The sequence below is a fragment of the Anarhichas minor genome, unplaced genomic scaffold, assembly GCF_050575085.1.
Source record: "Anarhichas minor isolate MPS153535 unplaced genomic scaffold, ASM5057508v1 ptg000101l, whole genome shotgun sequence".
NCBI classification, from domain to species: domain Eukaryota; kingdom Metazoa; phylum Chordata; class Actinopteri; order Perciformes; family Anarhichadidae; genus Anarhichas; species Anarhichas minor.
The window spans coordinates 135,150-160,670 of record NW_027466547.1 but is presented as its reverse complement, the minus strand read 5'-3'; the positions used below and the strand labels follow the sequence as shown (position 1 = coordinate 160,670).

The window sequence follows — 25,521 nt, the reverse complement described above, 5'->3', positions numbered from 1 at the left end:
TTCCTGATTCAATCTCAGCTTCCAGCTGATTTCTTCTTTTCGCAGTGTTTCGTTAGAACGTCTACTGAACTAAAGAACTGTGACCACCCCTCCCTCCCACTAGGGGTGTGTGTCCACCCCTCCCTCCCACTAGGGGTGTGTGACCACCCCTCCCTCCCACTAGGGGTCTGTGACCACCCCTCCCTCCCACTAGGGGGGGGTGTATTTAGGGGTGGGGGAAAAAATCGATACAGCATAGTATCGCGATATTTTGCGTGGCGATATTGTATCGATACATGGACGCCAAGTATCGATCTTTTATTACATAAACTATTAAAAATAAAAATAAAATTAAAAAAATCAAATCAATTGCTTTTTCAGTCCACTAGATGGTGCTGAGTTGTTTTCTGGTGAGGTCAGGAAAGGTCCTGGGTCAACGTGATTGGTAGGAAGTTGGTCAAAACAAAGAGAGACATCTGGCCTCACAACGGGGTTAAATCTGCCAACAGCAGCCAGGCTCATGGGGAGAGTGCAGCGCATAACTGGCTCTCTGCCTCGACGTCCACGCATCGCAAGTTATACTGAGTTATATAACTCTTATATCCTACTTATATAAGTTATAGTTCATATACTGAGTCCACACGTTTGCATTTAGTTAAGTTGGACTATGTAGTAATACAAACGGTTCAGTTTGTCAGGTTCATGCAACATTTAGGACATTGTTGGTCAGTCTGTCTGCTTGACAATCCTATTTTGCTGCAATAAAAATGATTGAAGTGAGATGAACAGACTGAAAACTGTATCTTATTAGATAAAACATGTTGACACAGTTTTCCTTTGGGGACAATTTGAAGTTGAAAAAAGTAATAAATCGCAATATATCGTGATAATATCGCCGTATCGTGACCCAAGTATCGTGATAATATCGTATTGCGGGATCTCTGGTGATTCCCACCCCTAGTGTGTGTCCACCCCTCCCTCCCACTAGGGGTCTGTGTCCACCCCTCCCTCCCACTAGGGTCTGTGTCCACCCCTCCCTCCCACTAGGGGTCTGTGACCACCCCTCCCTCCCACTAGGGTCTGTGTCCACCCCTCCCTCCCACTCGGGCAGGGGTCACCAACCTTTTTGAAACTGAGAGCTACTTCAAGGGTACTGAGTAGTACGAAGGGCTACTTGTTTGATACAAACTTCATGAATAACAAAGTTGCACAGAGCACCTTTTAATAATAATATATGTGAAGAGACTGTTTGATCACATGTCAATGTTAATTATTCCTCACAATAATTATTAACAATGATTGTGTATTTTGTTCAAAATCGCACTTGTTATATTTTTGTAAAAATTATCATTTCTAAAAAAAATTAGGAAATCATTAACTGTCATATCTTCACATCATGACTCGTTTGTACTAACCACTACCTTCGTAACATTTTTGAACAAATCATGAACTCTGTCCCATGTTTATACAAATTATCAGTTATGTAGAATAAAAAAATCAACTCTTTCACATGTTTAAATGAATCCTATTACATTAGTACTAATCACCACATTTTGGGAAATCTGGGTCAACTTTGCATTGTGCAATGAACCCTGCATGCCGGCCTGTAGTCTGTAGTTACCGACACCAGCTTTTTTTTGGGTACCTTTTTCTCCACGAAGAAACTAGTAAAACGTCTTGTCTATAGCCGAGGGGGGGTCCAACCCTCCGAGGCACGCGAGCGTCTTTGGTCGCCTGCGTTCAAACCTCTAGTCTGGGCCTTTTCGATCGTACTGCGTTGCCTCGCCTCTACCCCCGCCACCCACGAGTTGTTGCCCCGCGGCCTGTTCTGAGGACTGACGGACCTGACAACGGTGTGCAATGGCAGCGGGGGCGGCGCGTCCGGTGCCAACGGGAAGCGCCCGCCATTCGGAACCTGAAAACCTAGTGCGGTGCGGTGGCCTCTTCCTTTTAAAATTTACATGAATGCAAGTGTTTTTTAGACAGAGCTCCATGGGGACCTAGTGCTATTTTTAGAACATGACTTGGGGGTGACTCGCATGGTCCCCGCGGGCACCGTGTTGGCTACCTCTGCACTAGGGTATGTGTCCTGGTTGCTGCCTTCTGTCTTTCAGGATGTTGATCAGCAGCTAATGAGCCCACCTGAGCTGATGGGGTGATGGATATATAAATCCACAGCTCAACAAGGATCGGCTGCTCCTCTCCTCCCTGCCTGCTGTTTGGAGGACCTGGCTGTTGGTTGGTTGGTTGGTTTAGTTTAGTTACTGGTTCATTAAATAAACGTCATTTCTGTAGTGTGGTGTGAAAGTGGTTAGAGCAGTTGTCTCGGGGGCACGTCCGAGGCTGCAGGTGGGTGGCCAGTTCCTGGTTGCTTTACCGGGCCTGCAGGTTTTAGTGCGTAAGTACCCACCACAAGTAGCACCTGAAGACTAGGGGGAGCTAAGTTAGTCTCTGGTTAGGCAGTCAGAGGGACGGGGCAGCAGTGATGTTAGCTGTGTAAGGGCTGCTCTTACTGTTAGTGGGTTTGTTAAACTCTGTACGGATCAGTTTGTTTCCTCTGTGGAGGAGTTATTGTTCGTTGGTGTCAGGTTTGAGTTGGATTCTGTTGGTCCTAAGCTTGACGCGGTTGCTGTTCCTGGCTTTACTGAGGGAAACTAGTTTCTGGTGTTTCCTGCTCACTGCATGTTTTGTATTCCGGTTTTTGTGATCAATACCTCATGAATCAGATCAGCCTTAACTTCTTTCATCCCCAGTATCTCTATGGCTGCCTCTACGATTGTCTTAATTCTGTCACATCTCTGCTTCCCCTCACATTGCCCTGCAGTGTGTCCCATTCTTTGACACTTGAAGCATCTTAAAGGAGCTGGAATAAACTCTTTTACATCATAGCTCATATATCTTGTTCTTATTTTCTTAGACAAGACCTTTTCAAACTCATGCAGCACTGATAGGCTATCAGTTTTCATTCCATTTCCATTTATTTGAAGTCTGGAAGCTTTCACTACCTTTCCTCCTTTCACTTCCTGGATTATCTCATCTATGGACACTGGCACATCCTGTATAACACCTCTCAGCTTTGAAGCCTCCCTGGAACATGACAGCTCTGAGGTTCTTCTCTCGTTGCCTCTGATCTGTAGCAAAGATCAAAAGTCGCCTGTTTAAAAACTTGGCAAACTTAATCTTTCCCATTTCCTTCTCTATTGCCTTTGTCAGTTTTAACGGATGATAATGGGCCCCTTCCTTCTTAAGCGCAACCACAACTTTCCATTCATTTGGTTCATCCTCCTTCCTCACACTTGATCTAGTAGCCTTCACTGTTTCTCCTCTTTCTGGTAGCTTCTTGCCATGGCATATTATCACTCTCAGCATCTCAAATATCACCCATGATATCTGCATTCACGGTACAGTTGTTGCTCAACCGCAAAATTTCTGCTCTCTTCTCGTAATCAACCATTTTCCAACACACTTTTCTTCTTACGCACTCCAATCTCCTACAGTCCTTGTCCGCAGTAAAGATTTCCTTCAGCTGCCGCACATGGCTGTTGCTGCTGCTTCTGCTGCTGCTGCTGCTGCTTCTTCTTCTTCTTCTTCTTTTGCTTTTCATGGCGGTTGACAAACATTACCGTCACCCACTGATCTGGAGTGTGGACTATGGATAATAATTCTCTAATACCAAAACAAACAAAGTTTTTAAGACTTACTAAACTAACTTTTTTAATGACTTTTTACGGCATGCTATACTATTACTTTATAAATAACTTTTTAGTATGTCGTAAAAGTAATTAATATAGTTATATTATAGTATGTCGGAAATTATTATACCCGCTAAACCGTGAGTCTTTTAAAGGTGCTGAAACAAAGAATACTATGAAACAGAACTTGTCTTTGTGGATTTTATTCTCTTCACAGAGAAGGTTCAATTAGCGTAAAGATTATCTGCATGAGAAAGAACAACTCATTACAAGATGAGTTGAATATTTAAGCACACAGCGGGGCTGAGGGAACTTCCCCTTTACATCGAGGTTACACGGTTAAACATCGGTTAGACAGGCCAAGAGGAGGTCAGAAGGAGCTAATCGTACACCTGCCGAAGTCTCTCGTACAAGTATATTGCGTGGACAAAGGTCACCACACGCTCAGCTTCTTGGAAACTTAGCGTAGGCGATGAAAGGGTTTGAACACCAAAACTGTCGAGCAGTATCACAAAACTATAAAACCTGATTATGAACATTTAATTAGCTCACAACTCTCTTATTGTGGGTTTTAAACCAGTTATCACATGTTTATATACTGATTACACAATAAACTATTTTCTCCGTTCGTCCGAAGGGAGGCGACCAAGTTTCTTATTAGATAAAGAATAAAATGTTCCTCCCAAATGATATCTTATATATACACACGTTTATCTGTATATAAAGATGGCCGACGTATCTCTCTGTCCTTCCCTTTTTAATTTGCAGAAATATGAATCCTACCCCCCTCTGCTCTGAAAACTAACGCATCCCTGCAGTGACTCCACCCGCCCTGAGGGGCGCTTCATTTCTTCTCAGCTGCTGATCACTGCCACTTCATTAAGTGCAAACGTTAAACATCAAGGGGGGAGGAGAGAAGGACAAAAGGAAGGAAGAGAGGGCAGTAAAGTACACTTATCTACATGAAAATACATGAGTAATGTGCAGTAATGTGTTTATTCTGCAGTACAGTGAACGAGTATAAACACTGTCCGTCACCGCTCGATGAAGATGATTGGCGGAGGCGTGATGTGATGTCATCCTTCTGCTGACGACACTGTGACATCACTGTGACATCACAGATGTCAGACCTCCATCCGGTCTGGTTTGGGCGTCTTGGAGATCCAAAGGTTTGACTGAGACACTACGGCCGTCTTGGTGCGAGAAGTACTGCGAGGAGAGAGTACTTTTACTCAAGTACTGTAATTAGGTACAAGTTTCAAGTACTCGTCCTTCTACTCTACCACATGTTTCTGACAGGTATAGTTACCTTACATTGTTGCATTAGTACTTTTACAGTAAGAGTATTTTACTGTGTGGTATTAGTACTTTGAAACACACAGCAGGTTCACTGAATATAGAGAGCAGACTGTTTCTCTCTCACACACAACTCACACTCACACCCGCACACACACACACACACGGACAGGGCACACAGAGCAGTGAGCCAGGTGCTGCTGTAAATCAGCTCTTGTTAACAAGATGTCAGTGTTTGATCTGTCATAATCACTGAGTAAGCATCTCACACACACACACACACACACACACACACACACACTGCATCATCAGCAGTAAAAGAGAGGTGAAGCCACTCCTCCTCCCATGAGACCTGATATCGTTAAAAATCTGTGGAAGTCAACGTGGAGAGAAAAATGTTTCTCAAACAGGATGTTTGTCCCTAAAGAGAATTTAACAAACAAACGTCATTCAAACTCAGCAGAAACAAAATAAAACAGTCTTTGTTAGCTTTGTAGCCAAGTTAAACTTCCATCCATCCATCCATTTTCCTCCGCTTATCCGGGGTCGGGTCGCGGTGGCAACAGGCCAAGCAGGCTGACCCAGACTTCCCTCTCACCGGCAACATGTTCCAGCTCATTCTGGGGGATCCCGAGGCGTTCCCAGGCCAGCTGGGAGATGTAATCCCTCCAGCGTGTTCTGGGTCTTCCCCGGGGTCTCTTCCCAGTTGGACGTGCCTGGAAAACCTCCAGTGGGAGGCGTCCAGGAGGCATCCTAATTAGATGCCCGAACCACCTCAGCTGACTCCTTTCGACGCGAAGGAGTAGCGGCTCGACTCCAAGCTCCCTCCTGATGACCGAGCTCCTTACCCTATCTCTAAGGCTGAGCCCGGCCACCCTACGGAGGAAGCTCATTTCGGCCGCTTGTAGCCGCGACCCTGTCCTTTCAGTCACGACCCAGAGTTCGTGACCATAGGTGAGGGTAGGAACGTAGACCGAGTGGTAAATTGAGAGCTTTGCCTTCCGGCTCAGCTCCCTCTTCACCAAGACGGTCCGGTGCAGCGCCTGCTTTACTGCTGCAGCCGCACCGATCCGTCTGTCGATCTCCCGCTCCATCTTACCCTCACTCGTGAACAAGACCCCGAGATACTTGAACTCCTTCGCTTGAGGTAGGCACTCCGTCCCCACCTGGAGGGAGCAATCCACCGGTTTCCGGCAGAGCACCATGGCCTCAGATTTGGAGGTGCTAACTCTCATCCCCGCCGCTTCACACTCGGCTGCAAACCGCCCCAGTGAATGCTGGAGGTCACGATCCGAGGAGGCTAACAGGACCACATCATCTGCAAACAGCAGAGAGGCGATCCCGAGACCCCCGAACCTGACGTTCTCCACCCCCCGGCTGCGCCTAGATATCCTGTCCATGAAAGTCACGAACAGGACCGGAGACAAAGGGCAGCCCTGGCGGAGGCCAACACCCACCGGGAACGTGTCTGACTTATTGCCGAGAATGCGGACACAGCTCCTACTGCAGTCGTACAGAGACCGGATCGCCCGTTGTAATGGGTCCGGCACCCCATACTCCCGCAGCACCCCCCACAAGAACCCCCGAGGGACCCGGTCGAAAGCCTTCTCCAAGTCCACAAAGCACATGTAGACTGGTTGGGCAAACTCCCAGAACCCCTCCAGTAGTCTTGCGAGGGTAAAGAGCTGGTCCACTGTTCCACGGCCGGGACGGAATCCGCATTGCTCCTCTTGAATCTGAGGTTCGACAAACGGTCGGAGCCTCCTTTCCAGCACCCTGGCATAAGCCTTCCCCGGGAGGCTGAGTAGTGTGATACCCCGGTAATTCGAGCACACTCTCGGTCCCCCTTTTTGAAAATGGGAACCACCACCCCGGTCTGCCAGTCCATGGGCACTGATCCCGACCCCCATGCGACATTGAAGAGGCGTGTCAGCCAGGACAGCCCAACTATGTCCAGCGCTTTCAGCATCTCAGGGCGGATCTCATCCACCCCCGGCGCCTTGCCACCGAGGAGCTTTTTGACTACCTCAGCGGCCTCTGCCAGGGATATGGGTGAGCCTCCCCCTAGATCTTCAGGCGCTGCCTCCTCTGCAGAGGACATGTTGGTCGGGTTTAGGAGTTCCTCAAAGTGCTCTTTCCACCGCCCGACGATGTCCCCTGTTCGAGTCAGCAGTTCCCCCCCCCCTGCTGAGAACAGCCTGGGGTAAGCCCTGCTTTCCCTTCCTGAGCCGTCGGATGGTTTGCCAGAACCTCCTTGAGGCCAACAGAAAGTCCTTCTCCATGGCCTCCCCGAACTCCACCCATGCCCAAGTTTTAGCATTCGCGACCACCGCAGCTGCAGCCCTTCTGGCCTGCCGGTACCTGTCAGCTGCTTCGGGAGACCCCTGGGCCAACCAAGCCTTGAAGGTCTCCTTCTTCAGCTTGACAGCTTCCCTCACCTCCGGTGTCCACCACCGGGTTCTCGGGTTGCCGCCACGACAGGCACCGATGACCTTCCGGCCACAGCTCCTAGCGGCCGCGTCCACAATAGAGGCTTTGAACATGGTCCATTCGGATTCCATGTCCCCAACCTCCCTCGGGATGTGTGAGAAGTTCTTCCGGAGGTGGGAGTTAAAGACCTCCCGGACAGGGTCTTCCGCCAGACGTTCCCAGTTCACCCTCACTACACGTTTGGGCTTGCCGGGTCTTTCCAACCGGTTCCCCTGCCATCTGATCCAACTCACCACCAGGTGGTGATCAGTTGACAGCTCTGCTCCTCTCTTCACCCGAGTGTCCAAGACATACGGCCGCAAATCAAATGATACGATTACAAAGTCGATCATTGATCTCCGGCCTAAGGTGTTCTGGTACCAGGTACACTTATGAGCCACCTTATGTTCGAACATGGTGTTCGTTATGGCCAAAAAAGTCCAATAACAAAATACCATTCGGGTTCAGATCGGGCAAGCCGTTCCTCCCAATCACCCCCCGCCAGGTTTCTCCGTCATTGCCCACGTGAGCGTTGAAGTCCCCCAGGATAACTATGGAGTCGGTAGGCGGCGCCCTTTCCAGGACCCCTCCCACCGACTCCAAGAAGGCCGGATACTCTGAACTGCTGTTTGGTGCATAAGCACAAACCACAGTCAGAGCCTTGCTCCCCGCAACCCGTAGGCGCATGGAGGCGACCCTCTCGTTCTCCGGGGAGAACTCCAACACAGCGGCGCTCAGCCGGGGCTCGTGAGTATCCCCACTCCCGCCCGGCGCCTCTCACCCTGGGCAACTCCGGAAAAGGACAAAGTCCAACCCCTCTCCAGGAGCTTGGTTCCAGAGCCAGCGATGTGTGTGGAGGTGAGTCCAACTATATCTAGCTGGTACCGCTCCACCTCCTGCACCAGCTCTGGCTCTTTCCCCGCTAGCGAGGTGACGTTCCACGTCCCTAGAGCTAGTCTATGCCGCCGGCGATCGGCTCGCCCAGGCCTCCCGCCTGACCCGCCGCCCGGTCTGCGTTGCACCCGACCCCGATGCTTATCCCTGCGGGTGGTGGGTCCACAGGGTGGCTGCTCCATGCTGTTTATTCGGGCTGAGCCCGACCGGGCCCCATGGGCAAAGGCCCGGCCACCAGACGCTCGCCGACGAGCTCCCCTCCTGGGTCTGGCTCCGGGAGGGTGCCCCGGTTTCCCTGGTCCGGGCGAGGTGACTGAAGTCCGTGGACTGCTTTTCATTGGGGTCGTTTTGAACCGCTCTTAGTCTGGGCTCTCCCCTGAGACCTGTTTGCCTTGGGAGACCCTACCAGGGGCTAATGCCCCGGACAACATAGCTCCCAGGATCACTGAGCCACTCAAACTCCTCCACCACGTTAAGATGGCGATTTGCGGAGGAGCAAGTTAAACTTATCCTAATTAAACGGAGCCGAGTTAAACTGAGCCGAGTTAAACGTAGCCGAGTTAAACGTAGCCGAATTAAACTGAGCCGAGTTAAACGGAGCGAGTTAAACGTAGCCGAGTTAAACGGAGCGAGTTAAACGGAGCGAGTTAAACGGAGCCGAGTTAGACGGAGCCGAGTTAAACGGAGCGAGTTAAACGGAGCGAGTTAAACGGAGCTGAGCTACCTTGCTACCTTGTGTTTGTGACGTAGATGTGGTGAGATAGATGGAATTCAATGAAACTAAATGAAACCACAACAAACTGCTACTCTTGACTTTCTAAATGTATCATTAATGGCAGAAACTAAACAGAATCACAAAAACATTTGTCACTCCTGAAATAAGCTGCCATGGGTCACAGCGGAGGGGACGGACTTCACCTCTTTACTTATCAACGGGAGTAGGAGAAGAGGATGCTGGGATTTGTAGTTTCTTTAGTCTTACCTTCTACTGAGCATCTGAAAACAACATGTCCCAGAAGCCACCAGGATGAGCAGCAGCAGGGGGATTGTGGGTATGATCACGTACACCAGTAACATGCCTGGAGACAGACAGACAAAACATTACACGTGTTCAGAGGTCAGAGGGGTCAGAGGTCAAAGGGGCTCGTACCTGAAGTTCCAGCCATGGTCACCTGAGGGGGGACCTCCTCACTGCCTGCAGGTTGTTTGACCACACCTCCACCTGCAGTGGCCTCTGAGGACACACACATGTATAAATATATATATATACATACATATATGAAGACATGACCCTATAAGGACTTTCCTGCTCACCTGTGCTCCGCCCTGCAGGTGTGGCACCTTTTTCCTTCACAAGATGAGTCTCTGAAAGAACAAAATAAAGGCAGAAACAATGAATGAACAAACAAAATGAATTCAGTTGAAAAATATATAATTAGATCAAACAAAAGAAGTGAACAAGTGAATGAAATAATGACAGAAATTAAGAACAAATTAAAAAAAGAAAAAGAAAAACAAGAGAAATTCTGAGAGAAAGAATCTGCAAACAAAAAGATTGAAAGGCTTTCTCAATATGGCTAAAGATAATGAATATATTTATAAAATCACTGCTTCATATAGAGATATATGGTCTCTATATGAAACAGTGATTTTATAAATATATTAATTTAATATAATAAACACATGTAATTACATTCTGATTGGCTGATGGTACCTGGTTTGTCTAACAGAGAGTGAAGCTGATGGTACCTGGTTGGTATTTGCATATGAAGTTGTGTTTCATGTTGCAGCGGTCGTCGTTCCATTGGTAGAGATAAGCGCCGCCCAGACCAGGTAGAGCAGTTGGTTGATGGTACATCACGACGCAGGCCTCTCCTCCACAGGACGGCTCATCAAAATACCAGTTCCTACATCATCATCATCATCATCATCATCATCACTAGTAAATTGGCTGTTTGCTAAACCCCACCCCCTTCTTTGTACTTGATCCCTAACTTGGAGGCTTCAACATCAGCATCACCTTTACTCACCTGAAGGAGGCCAGACTCCCATCGGTCCAGTGGTAGAGCTGTGGACAGGAAGTGAAGGTGTTGCTGAGTTCAGGATGAGTCTGGTCGACTCCGTCCACCCGAGTCAGACCGATCCAGAAGTCCCCGTCCACTATACCTCCTCCTCCTGCACCTCCTCCTGCACCGCCCACTGCTCCTGAACGAAGCTCCTGGAGACGAGAAAGAGAAAGATGAGAGGAGGAGGAGATGAAGAGGACCAGTTGTGGGTCTCACCTGCAGCAGGTTTTCGATGTGGTTCTGTTCCACCGGGCTCTCGATGCTGAGCAGAGAGCCTCCGTCCATCTCACAGGCCTGACGAGCTTCTCTGAACGCAATGCGGCTCGACACGTCGTGGAAGTAAGCAATCTTATAGCAAGGACGCTTTGGACCTCTGAGACACACCGTCTGACCTGAGGGGGAAGGACAGAGTCATAGTCCCTCCTACTGTGTCATCTCCTTAAACCTCAACTAGGAAGCTTCTTCTTGATCCATCCCAACTACTGTTGAAGAAAAGCCTCATATAACTCATTATGCCAAAATGTTATGTTGACCCAGACGAGGACAAGAGAGCATGACATAATGAGAAGACCAGATGTGCTTTGTTTATGGTTCAATCAATGGGTTTTGATTGGTGGAAAGTGACAAAAGGGGCTGAATTTAGACTATAAAAGTATGACGTAAGAACTATCACATCGGATTTGTTATGAATTGCCATTGAGTGCAATAAAGACATTTCCCCGCTGGTTTGCAACTCCACCAACCGCATCTCTTCTCTTCATTTCTACCACTACATGATGGTGGTGTTTGTGTTTCTACCCCTACATGATGGTGGTGTTTGTGTTTCTACCACTACATAATGGTGGTGTTTGTGTTTCTGCCACTACATAATGGTGGTGTTTGTGTTTCTACCACTACATGATGGTGGTGTTTCTGTTTCTACCACTACATGATGGTGGTGTTTGTGTTTCTACCACTACATGATGGTGGTGTTTGTGTTTCTGCCACTACATGATGGTGGTGTTTGTGTTTCTGCCACTACATAATGGTGGTGTTTGTGTTTCTACCACTACATGATGGTGGTGTTTCTGTTTCTACCACTACATGATGGTGGTGTTTGTGTTTCTTCCACAACATAATGGTGGTGTTTGTGTTTCTACCACTACATGATGGTGGTGTTTCTGTTTCTACCACTACATGATGGTGGTGTTTGTGTTTCTACCACTACATGATGGTGGTGTTTGTGTTTCTGCCACTACATGATGGTGGTGTTTGTGTTTCTACCACTACATGATGGTGGTGTTTTGTGTTTCTACCACTACATGATGGTGGTGTTTCTGCCACAACATAATTGGCGCCCAACGTGTGTTTGAGTCGAGGCTCGGGACATCTTCCACTTCTTCAGCCAACCGACAATCACGCTAGAGGCCAACATATCAGGTAGGAGATTTTATATCTCAGTCTTTAATTCTGTATAGCGTGATTCTCGCTTGTGTGATAGAGTTTGAATGTCTGGGGTCCCCTCAACAGAATCCATGCTTGTGGCGGAGGAGAGAGGGTGATTGGCGTTAGCTGATAAAAAACTAAAAGTTGTAATGGGGTAATGATTCAAATTGACAACCAGCTGTAAAAGAGAGCTCTCTGTGTGTTGGCTGTACGCATAGACCAGGGGTCACTAATAGGCGGACCGGATCCGGACCCAGACGCTGTCCTATCCAGACCTGGACGTGTAACTGATGGATAATTGAGAATTTGGCGAATTTACTAGTAGGCTTGTTTGTGCTTGATCCCTTACTAGGAGGCTTCTTTGTACTTAATCCCTTACTAGCAGGCTTCTTTGTACTTGATCCCTTACTAGGAGGCTTCTTTGTACTTAATCTCTTACTAGGAGGCTTCTTTGTACTTAATCCCTTACTAGCAGGCTTCTTTGTACTTGATCCCTTAGTAGGAGGCTTCTTTGTACTTAATCCCTTACTAGGAGGCTTCTTTGTACTTAATCCCTTACTAGCAGGCTTCTTTGTACTTGATCCCTTACTAGGAGGCTTCTTTGTACTTAATCTCTTACTAGGAGGCTTCTTTGTACTTAATCTCTTACTAGGAGGCTTCTTTGTACTTAATCTCTTACTAGGAGGATTGTTTGTGCTTGATCCCTTACTAGTAGGCTTCTTTGTGCTTGATCCCTTACTAGGAGGCTTGTTTGTGCTTGATCCCTTACTAGTAGGCTTCTTTGTGCTTGATCCCTTACTAGTAGGCTTCTTTGTACTTGATCCGTTACTAGGATCCTTCTTTGTACTTGATCCCTTACTAGGAGGCCTATTTCTTCCTTGATCTCTTCATGACTCTATCATATTAGTGACAATCACTTTGCATAGAAACGCTGATATCAGTACAGCAGAGTCACTGAGAGAAAAGCTGTGTGTGTGTGTGTGTGTGTGTGTGTGTGTGTGTATGCGTGTGTGTTTGCGTGAGTGTGAGTGTGTGTGTGTGTGTGTGTGTCTCTAGTGATTAATACACAGTCTGGTTAAAACAGCCTCACACACTCTACTTTAAGTGATTAGCTGGATTCTCTTCTGCAGCATCATCACTTTACTGTTAAAGCCACTAAAGAGCTCCATATATATCTGTCTACTATCAGCCTCTCTCTCTCTCTCTCTCTGTCTCTCTCTCTCTCTGTCTCCCTCTCTTTTTTAGCATCAAAACAATTTCTAATGAAATAAATAAATAATTTCAATATAAATGATAACATCATATATATATTGATCATTGAATGAACTGATGCATCATCATCAGTGCCTCTAATTCAGTGCTGGTCATGATGCTGGTACTTCAGCTTCAACCACTACCTCACCTGAAGTGGTGGTTGAAGCTGAAGCTGAAACCCTGTTTTATGGGTTCACCCAGATTTGGGTTCAATAAAATGTATTTATTTTGTAAGGGATGTTAATGGGTTTTTATGAATGGAATAAAATGTATTTAATGGTTGAAATCTTCTTAAAATTTGCAAAATAACAACGTGCCTTCATTTTGTCTCACCACAATTATTTTTCATCTATTTTTTGAAGGGTAAAAAGTCCTTAACATTTACTAAATAGCATAAAAACATCCTAACTTTTCACGTTTAAGGCGTTAATTAAATGATGTTTAATGTTATTTGAATACATTTTCAATACAAATCAATGAATTATTTATAATTAACCAAATGTTTGGAACGTCTTTCATGCTGTTCGATCAGTTTATTCACTGATCCTAAGTCATAAGTACACTCAGTATCAATGACATCTTATTTATTAAACTTTATTTTCGTAACTCACCGCTCACCACCCGCGCTCCGCTGCCCCGGGTTACCATCATCGCCATGACGACCCCGAGGATCAACAGCAAAACTCTCATCTTGTTTTTAAAAACGTAACGTAAAGAAAAAACAATCGATGTAAAGATTTATAAAAGAAAAACTTCAAAATAAAAGCTCAAGTTTATCTGTTTACTTCCATTTTCCCTTCACTTCCTTTCTTGTTTCTCTTCTTCTGTGGTGTGAAGCGTGAGGAGGAGAGACTGTCTGCTGCTCCTCTCTCTCTGTTTCCCTTCTCTCTCTCCTCCCTGTCTCCTTCCTCCTCCTCTCCTCCCCCCCGATCGATCCTGCCTACAGAGCCCCAGATGTTACCTCCTATATCACTAAGCCCTGGGGGGCCACGTACACTTCAGTTTAATTCACTTACATAGAGAGGAAGCTGATTGGTTTCCAGCTGATCAATAAAAGAAACACTCACTCATTCCTCTGATATCAGTTATGACAAAACTCAAATCTCTTCTGTCATCGATCCATCTGAAGGTGTGAGCAGCATCTTCTCATCATGTTCATTCTCATCTGATGCAGTGTCTGTGCTAAGCTAGGCTAACAGTCTCCCTCTGCATCCAGTCTTTGTGCTAAGCTAGGCTAACAGTCTCCCTCTGCATCCAGTCTTTGTGCTAAGCTAGGCTAACAGTCTCCCTCTGCATCCAGTCTCTGTGCTAAGCTAGGCTAACAGTCTCCCTCTGCATCCAGTCTTTGTGCTAAGCTAGGCTAACAGTTTCCCTCTGCTTCCAGTCTTTGTGCTAAGCTATACTAACAGTTTCCCTCTGCTTCCAGTCTTTGTGCTAACAGTTTCCCTCTGCTTCCAGTCTTTGTGCTAAACTATGCTAACAGTTTCCCTCGGCAGTAGTCAATGGTAGTAATACTAGTAGTACTAGAACTAAATCAATGGTAGTAATACCAGTAGTCAATGGTAGTAATACTAGTAGTACTATAACTAAATCAATGGTAGTAATACCAGTAGTACTATAACTAAATCAATGGTAGTAATACTAGTAGCACTAGAACTAAATCAATGGTAGTAATACTAGTAGTACTATAACTAAATCAATGGTAGTAATACTAGTAGCACTATAACTAAATCAATGGTAGTAATACCAGTAGTCAATGGTAATAATACCAGTAGTACTAGAACTAAATCAATGGTAGTAATACCAGTAGTACTAGAACTAAATCAATGATAGTAATACCAGTAGTACTAGAACTAAATCAATGGTAGTAATACTAGTAGCACTAGAACTAAATCAATGGTAGTAATACCTGTAGTCAATGGTAATAATACCAGTAGTACTAGAACTAAATCAATGGTAGTAATACCAGTAGTACTAGAACTAAATCAATGGTAGTAATACCAGTAGTACTAGAACTAAATCAATGGTAGTAATACTGGAACTAAATGCATTAAATAAACCCAATAATAATAAATAAATGAATAAATGTATTCTGTTATTGTCTCACTTTGTATCTTTCTTGTGATTATGAGATACAGAAGTCATCACTAAAGGTAATAATTAATAATCATGGTATTTATTTGAATACAGTCTAAAAGGGTCATGAGGTATTTCAGAAGCTCGCTCATTAATCTCTGTGACGGATGTTGGAAATCGTTTGTGTCCGGGAGCAAAACGTGTGCAGCGATGTGACAAAAGCACTTTATTATTCCTCTGATGAGAATGGAAATCAATGAAAGCCTGAGCTGCTTTCAATGGCGCTCACTAGTCTTGATTGACCGGTTTTCGTTCCTGAACATTAAACTCACTGCCTGTCAGAGCTCTGCTGCTCTCAGCAACATAACTTCATTCATTCTTTATTTATCCGTACAACAAACATATATACTCACATATATTACGTCATCTTTTAGGATGTATCATTTACTTGTAGTGTTTTGTGACTGACGGGAAAGTGTGTGTGTGTGTGTGTGTGCGCGTGTGCGTGCGTGTGAGTGTGTGTGTGTGTGTGTGTGTGTGTGTGTGTGTGTGTGTGTGTATTGACCACATCTTGAACTCAAAACTTTCTTTTTTAAAACGTCTGAGAGGAAGTTGAGAGTTCACCTGACAGCCACGACTGCTGTTAGAGGCAGGGCCATCACAACACACACAACACCACCGTTGGTATAAAAACTGTTTTACATAGTGACGTCGAGGAGGCACACACACACACACACACACACACACACACACACACACACATACAATGATCTCTCTCCCTCCATTCTCAGTATTGATCGGCTGCAGGCAGCTGATCGTCTCTGTCCAGAAACACACTCCACTTACTGCTGATTACCACACACACACACACACACACACACAAACTGTTTCTGCACTGAGGTTAACCTCGATGTTATTAATCCTGTTGAACAGGACTGTATGAATAAAGTTATGTTGTATTATTGTTGTTGTTGAACAGGAATGTATGAATAAAGTTAAGTTGTATTATTGTTGTTATTGAACAGGACTGTATGAATAAAGTTAAGTTGTATTATTGTTGTTGTTGAACAGGACTGTATGAATAACGTTATGTTATATTGTTGTTGAACAGGACTGTATGAATAAAGTTACGTTATATTATTGTTGTTGTTGAACAGGACTGTATGAATAAAGTTATGTTATATTATTGTTGTTGAACAGGAACGTATGAATAAAGTTACGTTATATTATTGTTGTTGTTGAACAGGACTGTATGAATAAAGTTATGTTGTATTATTGTTGTTGAACAGGACTGTATGAATAAAGTTATGTTGTATTGTTGTTGTTGAACAGGACTGTATGAATAAAGTTATGTTGTATTATTGTATTACAATCAGCAAACTCATCACTACATGCCTCTAAATCCTAAAATGGTCATTTAAAAAAGAAAAAAAGGGAAAATACAGAGAAATGAAACTAAATGTAAAAGAACAGCATTAAAAACATTGTTAAAAATACATTATACAAACGCTAGTCTGGTTTTTATAGCTTTTAATCTCAGATTTAGCTGATCTGACATTCAGGTGATCGGAGCAGAATAAAGGGTGAGTTCTTAAAGGTAAAGCAGAGCCAGAGCATTTAGGGATTTAAAAGTAATCAATAGTGTAATTCAGCCAGAAGTCTGGATGTGTTTCCTGCTGCTGCATCATTTAGTAAATAATGAATTACTGTTGTCTGGGCGAGAGGACAGGAGGCTGTGGAGGAGTTGGTCATCAACCATTGGTTGAAAATAGTTTGTACCTGAGTGTTTGTTGTTGGTGGTCCGAGGTGAAGGAGGGGGCAACCACATGACCGACCCTTTGACCGACCACATGACCTTAAGTCCCCTCCCCCACGATCGCAGTGTTAAAATAATGATGACTTGGTGGGTTTAAGATTTATTGATGATGAAATGACACAAAGACAAACTTTAAAAACATCTGTAATACTGTCATTGTAACGACAATCAGCTGACGTCACACAGGTGAGTTACATGTCAACAGGTGAGTTCGGGATCCTTCAACATGTCTTCACTCACTTTATTCACTCATAAATCCAGAAACATGTTCAGCTTTTAAGAATCTGTTTGAGTTTCATTGTCTTTGTGTCCACCCTCTCCCACAAAGATCCTCATCAGTCCAGATGTTCATATCATCACAGATAAAAAAAACTCCTCCTGTAGGGTCCTGGAATCTAAAATAAATATTCCAGGATATTCCAGGACTGGTTGTTTTTCAAGTCTTATCTGAAACTGAAACTGCTCCGTTTAAAAAGAGAGAAACATGAAAACTAAATAAAATCTGATGGTTCATAAAAGTCGTCCTGAGAAAAACACAATCGATCGAAAGAGTGAATAGGAACATTTAAATCTCACAGAGTCCATAAAACCTGATGCCTTTGAACACATCTCAGCCCTCCAGCTGCCACTGCTGAGCCTGAGACGAGTCACATATCGCCATGGAGACGTAACCCTTGGGCCCAGCTGGCCCGATTGGCTGAGCAACGGAGAGACACTGACCAACCGAGACCTGGTACAGACGGTTGGACTTCTGCAGGAGAGAGAGAGAGAGAGAGAAAGAGAGAGAGAGAGAGAGACAGAGACAGAGACAGAGAGAGGGGCAGAGAGAGAGAGAGAGACCGAGACAGAGAGAGAGAGACAGACAGGAAGAGAGAGAGACAGGCAGGGAGAGAGAGACAGGCAGACAGACAGAGAGAGGGAGAGAGACAGACGGTCATCATCTCTGAACTCATCTCTCTAAATCTAATCCAACAGCCAATCAGGACGGAGCAGGAAGTCATGTCATTACGGGCCCAGAGACAGCTGACAGCCAATCGGAGAGCAGGATATATTGTGACAGCATCGTGTGTGTGTCTCTGTGTGTGTGTGTGCGCGTGTCTCACCCCCTGGCTCCACTGCTGCGACCCCCCTGAGCCGTGACACTTCATCAGTCTGGGGGAGTCAAAGGTCCTGACCTCTGAAACATCGAGACACAGAAGACCAGAAAGAACCAGCTGAGAGTCTTCATCATAGGACCAGTCCTACACACACACACACACACACACACACACACACGCATAGTGAGAGAGTCTTCATCATAGGACCAGTCCTACACACACACCAGTATTAACAGTGTCTCCCTCACCTGTCTCCTTCATTAAATGGTTGGTCATGTGCTCACCTGTTCAGGGTCTCGGGGGTCACATGGTCTCAAGACAACGACGCCCCCCTTCTGACTGACTCGGCCCTGGGCCACCAGACAACGCCCGGTTGCTAGGTTACGGAGCTGAAAGATACAAACATAGGGTTAAATTTGTCGAGGCATAAAAATTCTAAATGAACCATGAAATAATGAGTGTGAATAAATATGAAGCGCTGCAGCAACATAAATGAAATAAACGACAGATATTGTCAGAACATTTTTACCGATAATGTAACACCTTTTGTTCAAACTGATGTCATAATGTCAGGCTATATCCACACTACGGAGTTTTCGTTTTAAAACGGAGTTCTAAAATGAAATCGATCTCTTTCCACACAGAGTTTCAGCATCTTTTTCTAAATGATCTCCGTCCAGACTAACACGCCTGAAAACGAATATCACGTGGCTCTTCACGTACACTGCGCATGGATGCCGGTGTAAACAGGAAGTAGATTGGTTGCCGAGTTAAAATATACGACAGTAATAAAGTAGTCTTTAATAATTCTCTCTCTCTCTCCTTTAAAATCTACACATAAAGGTTTACTAGTTTATGATCCATAAATGTGGTCAACACTCGTCTCTCACTCGTAGCTCTGCTGGTGGCTGAAGTCTCTGTCCTACTGGAGAGCATTTAATGTTTTGTTCCTTTATAGTTTATGTGTGTGGACTTCACAATAGTTAAGAAATAATAAAAATAAAGTCCTCTGTTTTGTGTCAGTCCTCCTCAAAGCCGCTAACCGTGACTTCAGACGTCTCCGTAGGGCTGATAACGCCGCTGGTCACGCTGCTCACTAATCACTCCAATAACAGCTACTTCCTCCGTAATAATGCAGACTTTAACTGGACAACAGCTGCTAGTAAAGACAACAAGGTCAGCAACGCCTGTAATCAGTTGTCCATGTTAAATTAACCTGGTAGTCGATCGGTAATCAAGGCTGTTGATGTTTGTGAACTTCCGTGATAGGGGTGTGACGAATCAGGGAAGGACACGTCGTGACTGCTAACAACCAATCAAGTAGCGAACATGGGTGTCTACGTCATCGTTGCCAGACTTATGAGTTTCCGACCGTCCATACTAGTCGGTAACCCGAGTTTTCAAATGTATCCGTCCTCGGGACCGTTTTCAAACGGAGTAGTGTGGACGCTCGGCGTAAACGGAGTAGTGTGGACGTGGCCTCTGTGTTTAACATGTTAGAACTGAAAACAGTGACTTCATGAGAGGAAATGTTCTACTGGTAACAAACCAGTGGTAACTGGAGATGAACTGGTGCTGATTGGTCCATTAGACCAGAATGGATCTGAGATCAGACTCCACCAGAAGAACAATATAACAAGGTATTACATCATCAGTCACAGAGGTATACAGGTGAACATGAGGGACAGGTACCCGTCCTCTCTGAAGGACTTTGGGGCGTCTCAGGCCTTTGTTGACGAACAGCGGCTGCTGCTTGTTGCCGTTGGCGGCGGTCTGCATCTCTGGGTAGATGGTGTCGAGGTACCAGCGAAACGTGTGACACTGAAGCTGCTTCCTCAGCGTCACGCGATCACCGATGTCACCGTAGCTGCGGTCGTGGAGCTCCGGACGCAGGGACAGATACTGCTCCTGATTGGTCCACAGGGACACAGAAAGTGAGGTCAGAGGACAGGATCACGGCTCTGTGTGTGTGTGTGTGTGTGTGTGTGTGTGTGTGTATGTACCTTGTACTCGTCCATCCAGACGTGCGCTAGCCGCAGTGAATTGTGGGCCATGGTGTCCTGCCCCCCCGGCGAGCCGTAGGGTCGCCTCTTCCTGAAGATGTGACCGACTCTGGAGCAGGGGATGATGAGCAGCTGACCTCCACACATCCAGATCTGAGAGACACAGAGTCTTTATGCTAAGCTAGGCTAACCACGTCCTGTCTCCTGCTCCATCTGAACATCTCAGACTCAATGACACCTTCATTGACAGTCAGTAAAACAGCTTCCTCACCCTGAAGGAGATCTCCAGGTTTTCCCCGCCCCAGATGTCCATGCCGGCGTCGTATTGGCCAAGCTCGTTAAAATACTTCCTGTTCATAGCGAATAGACCGCCGGCCATGGTGGGAGACCTGAGGGGGAGGAGAGGAGGGAGACAGGTGAGAAAATCTGAAGGATGTTTAAATATTAGTCATCAGCCCGATTGGTCAGATAGTTACCTGATTGGTCCAGTGGCTCCCTCTGGCCCATTGAGCTCAGTGGGGGGGACGGGGTCCCACTTGAAATGAAGGCCCCAGTTGAAGCCTCCCCTGACGATGGGGGAGGGAGAGTAAGACAGCGTGTCGGCTGAGATGATGTCGATGACGGGGCAGACGACGGTGCGGCGGTCCTTCTGGACGGGAGCCAGTAGAGGCTGAAGCCAAGCCTGGTTCACCTCGCAGTGACTGTCCAGGAAGACCAGCACCTCACCTGGACAAACACAGACAGGTGAGTCCAGGTAGGGAGCAGGAAACTAAAGGTAATGTGTAGGAAGTAGGGAGGTAGGATTTAGGGATAAAAGGTCAAATGTTCTGTTATGGAATAAAGATGTATGGGGATAGGATATGCAAGAATTAAGGAAGTAGCAACAAGGATGTAAGGAACAAGGATTTGGGATTATTTGATGTAGGAAATAAGGATGTATGGATTAAGGATGTAAAGCAGAAGTATGCCAAAAGCAAGGATGTAAGGACTGAACAGATTAAGGATGTAGAGAACAAGATTACATGGTTTAAAGCGGTAGTAAGTAAGGATGTAGTACATACCAGTAGCATGTGAGGCTCCTATCATGCGTCCTCGAATGAGTCCTTCTCTCTTCTGGTTCCTCACCAGTTTGACTTTCCCCTTCAGCTCCTCCTTGACGTACCGATCCAAGTTGTCCTTCAGCTCCTCTGAATCAACTCAAATATGTTAGAAACATATAACATATCTCTAAAGTTTAACTAGAGAGATTAAATAATGGTATGTTAACTACAGTGGACCAGGGGGACGTTCTGTTGCTGCTACAACAGGAAGATATTAAAGAAAATATAGTTCAGACAAAGAAAATAAGTGATTATTGAAACTTACCGAGCTCACTGTGGTCATCCACCAGGATGATCTCGTGCAGCAGGTAGTCCGGTGTACGGTCGAGCACACTGTAGACGGTCCTCAGCAGGGCAGAGAACGCCTCGTTGAAGAAACAGATCACTACGCTGGCAGAAGGTAGAGCCAGAGAGTAAACCTTATCCCGACACCTGTAGGTAAATATGAACCAGTTATCAATAACCAGTTATCAATAAGCAGTGGTTGATCACCAGTAACCAGCGGTTGATCACCAGTAACCAGCAGTTGATCACCAATAACCAGCGGTTAATCACCAGTAACCAGCGGTTAATCACCAGTAACCAGCAGTTTATCACCAGTAACCAGCAGTTTATCACCAGTAACCAGCAGTTTATCACCAGTAACCAGCAGTTTATCACCAGTAACCAGCGGTCTATCGCCAGTAACCAGCGGTTAATCACCAGTAACCAGCAGTTTATCACCAGTAACTAGTGGTCAATCACCAGTAACCAGCAGTTCATCACCAGTAACCAGTGGCTAATCACCAGTAACCAGTGGCTAATCACCAGTAACCAGTGGTTTATCACCAGCAACCAGTGGTTCGATGTCATACATAATGAACCCATGTCTCCCTCCTCTGGTGTGCTTCTTACTGGGAGTCTCTGGTGTCGGGCAGCTCTCGGTGGTTTCCCAGTCTGGTGGAGATGAGGACGTTGAAGGCGTGTCGGTGGTAACCGTTGTCCCTCAGCTCCTGGTCCGCTTCGTTAAAGATCATCCCTGAGGACAAGAGACATGTCATCACGAGGAGGGGGGTATCCAATATTTCCCAGCGGCCCTGAACACACCACACTTACCCATCTCTGGCGACAGCTCTGCCCCCTCGTTGGCCAGCAGAGGCCGAAGCCCCGCCCTTCGGTCGGCCAGGCCCTTGGTGATTGGCTGGCCACGGTGACGCAGGGGGGTCCTGCCACGGCCTGGCTCCGCCCCCAAAGAGAAGTACAGGAAGAGGAGGATGGACCACGTCGCCGAGGTGACGAGGCAGCCATAACAGAAGTACCTCAGAGTGACACTGGCCATGGTGGCCGATCGCATCGCCTTACATCACACTGCTGAGAGATATCATCATTCCATTATTCAGACGACATGGTTCTACAGAGAGCATGTCATTCTGATGAGGACGGGTTAGGGGAGGGGTCGGGAACCCGCGGCTCTTCAGCCCCTCTGTTGCGGCTTTTAAAACGGAGTTTTAACAAACAAAAACGATCTCCGTCCACACGGCGTTTCAGTATTGTTTTCAAGATGATCTCAGTCCAGACTAATACACCTGAAAACGAATATCACGTGACTCTTCACGTACACTGGGCGTGATGGTGCCGGTGTAGACAGGAAGTAGATTGGTTGCTTAGTTAAAATAATACGACAGAGTAATAAAGTAGTCTTTAATAATGAACGGTCGTGTTTGATACTTAAGATCTTCCTCTAAAATATTCCTCTATGAACTCAAACAGACAGTTCATGGAAAGTTTTAGAAGTTTTATTTTTCAGACTTAGTTACAGCGCTGCAGGTCTTTATCTCTCTCACCTCATATTTACATTAAAAAACACATACACATAAACGTTTACTAGATTATGGTCCATAAATCTGGTCAACACACGTAAATAACGGTTATTTGTATTTTATTTTTTGCACAGTGGCCAATCTTTCAAAAGCAACACCTCTTATCTTGGAGTTTGAGGTGATACTGTGTCACTGAAAATAATGTTTTTTAAATATTTTGTCAACTAAAATGTGCGTCACATCCTATTACGTCGCTGTGAGGAGCCTTTCCCTGCAGGTGGCTGATCATGATTCACCCCCCCGCCCTTTGTAAACTATCTAACTTCTAATTTTCTGAGATACTGAATTTGGGATTTTCCTTAGTTGTCAGTTATAATCATCAAAATTAAAAGAAATAAACATTTGAAATATATCAGTCTGCGTGTAATGAATGAATATAATAGACAAGTTTCACTTTTTGAATGGAATTAGTGAAATAAATCAACTTTTTGATGATATTCTAATTATATGACCAGCACCTGTATATATATATATATAGAGAGAGAGATATATATAGATAGATGATAGAGAAACTGGTGGACAGCTGATGTAACAAACACCTGAGCAGGTGAGTGTGTCAAGGGACAGGTGTCAGGAGACAGGAGACCTGTTAATAATCACCACAGTAAACCATTCACTCTACAGCCGAACTCATTTAAGAAATCTACCGTTTTAAAGTTCCCTTCCACAACACACAGAGCGGCCATGTTTCTCTCCGTTAGAATGATGTTACCTGACATGACCGGTCACGTGACTTGTAGTTTAAATAAACGAGTGGGCCGTATTGAAGAGAGGATGTTGAGGAATTAAAACAAATCACAAATTTGTTTTGAGCAGCGGATCTTTGTCTATTTGTAGTTTAACTTCTAAATCTCAGTTTTCTTAACGGAGATTGGTATAAAGTGAAGTACGTAGACAGTTAGATTCGAGATGATATCGATAGAAAAGCTGCTGATGTGAAACTCGTTAAATTTAGTTGTAGTTTGACTTTAATCTAAAAGCTCCTATTAACTGTCCGATGATGGAACCCGCTAGCTAAGCGAGCGCTAGCTGAACTCAGAGGAGTTAATAGCTAAATGTGCTAACAGCTTTAGCTTCACAAGCTCTACAATCAAAAGCTCTAATGTCCGACTCCTCGGCCTCTTCCCAGAACTCTACTCACGGGTCATCGGCGGTTTGCTCAGCGGCACTACGGCAGCTGGTGGAGCCTGTCGTCGGGCTACAGGTCCGCTAGCCGCCGGAGCTTAAATTAGCAGGATTTCTAGTAGAGTTCTGACCGGATATAAACACACAGAGACCATCAGGAAAGACGTCACTTCCGCTGACGACCTTCACAACAAAATACATCAGAATCTTAAAAGGAAAAGTGTTCAGGTCACAACTTTTCAAAATAAAACTACAGACTTAAGGATGGATTCCTGGACGGACCCACCGGGACCAGAGACACACAATGACACAAAGAGACACACAATGACACAAACAATGAGACACAATGACCACAAATAGACACACAATGTGAACCAAAGAGACACGCAATGAGACACGCAATGACACACAATAAGACACAATGAGACACACAAAGAGACACGACACAAAGACACAATAAGACACACAAAGACACAAAGAAAAACAATGACAAAGAGACACAAACAATGACCACAAAGAGACAAACAATGACACAGAGACACAATGACACAAAGAGACACACAGTGAGACATAAACAGAGACACACAATGTGAACCAAAGAGACACGCAATGAGACACACAATGACACAAAGAGACACAATGACTACAAAGAGACACACAATAAGACAAAAATACACAATGAGACACACAATGACACAAAGACACACAATGACTACAAAGAGACAATGACCACAAAGACACAACCACAATGACAAAACATGACCACAAAGAGACACACAATAGATAGATATATACTTTATTCAGCCCCAGGGGGAAATTTGTCTGTAGCAGCAGCAAACGAAGTTACACTGTAAAATGAAAATATTAAGTATGGAAAATGCACAATATATACAATAAAATAAAATAACATCACAGAACCTATTAAATCTAAAGAAAATAAAGTAATAAAAAATGCAGAAAAATGCACAGTATAAACTAAAATAGAATGGTATTAAATTAACTAAGTAGGAAAACTAAACAAAACAGTAGTGCAAAAGATCGCCAACAGCAGCAACAACCGTGTAGTGGTGTTGTAGTCATTTGAAGGATGATCTGGCCAGAGGTGTTTTATTATAGAGTCTAATAGCAGAGGGCAGGGATGTTCTCCTGTATCTGTCCTTGTGACAGCGGCGCTGGATCAGTCTGTTGGAGAAAGTGACCACAAAGAGACACACAATGACCAGAGACACACAATGACACACAATGATCTATGTTAATGCATGTGTACTGTGTGATGCAGAGCGAACCGCCTCTGTTTTACTATCTTCATGCTCAGAGGGACAATAGAGCCCTCTGTTATATTGAGATGTGGTATTGAGTTAAATACAGAT

At 45.2% G+C, this 25,521-nt stretch overlaps 2 protein-coding genes across 4 annotated transcripts; both read right to left on the bottom strand.

Moving 5' to 3' along the window:
- Positions 1-4,795: 4,795 nt before the first annotated feature.
- On the bottom strand, positions 4,796-13,877 carry chodl (chondrolectin). Its single transcript, XM_076082745.1, is given in 8 exon segments — positions 4,796-4,880; positions 9,313-9,409; positions 9,481-9,564; positions 9,645-9,695; positions 10,059-10,237; positions 10,361-10,548; positions 10,613-10,788; positions 13,687-13,877. Coding segments are annotated over 8 exon segments (939 nt in total). The 5' UTR covers positions 13,766-13,877.
- Positions 13,878-17,055: 3,178 nt separating this feature from the next.
- On the bottom strand, positions 17,056-24,323 carry galnt11 (UDP-N-acetyl-alpha-D-galactosamine:polypeptide N-acetylgalactosaminyltransferase 11 (GalNAc-T11)). Of its 3 annotated transcripts, none has more exons than XM_076082742.1 (12): positions 24,168-24,323; positions 22,263-22,517; positions 22,062-22,185; positions 21,433-21,599; positions 21,129-21,254; positions 20,544-20,793; positions 20,339-20,456; positions 20,068-20,220; positions 19,757-19,972; positions 18,349-18,453; positions 18,071-18,208; positions 17,056-17,718 (listed from the first exon to the last, which is right to left on the bottom strand). In XM_076082742.1, exons 2-12 carry the CDS (start codon positions 22,498-22,500, stop codon positions 17,578-17,580), a joined length of 1,776 nt encoding a protein of 591 aa, XP_075938857.1. In that variant the 5' UTR covers positions 22,501-22,517; positions 24,168-24,323; the 3' UTR covers positions 17,056-17,577. The 3 variants fall into 3 exon arrangements, with proteins under 3 accessions (XP_075938857.1, XP_075938858.1, XP_075938859.1); XM_076082743.1 differs by having other exon boundaries at positions 22,263-22,514; positions 24,168-24,305; XM_076082744.1 differs by having other exon boundaries at positions 17,579-17,718; positions 18,071-18,144.
- Between the last annotated feature and the right edge of the window lie 1,198 nt (positions 24,324-25,521).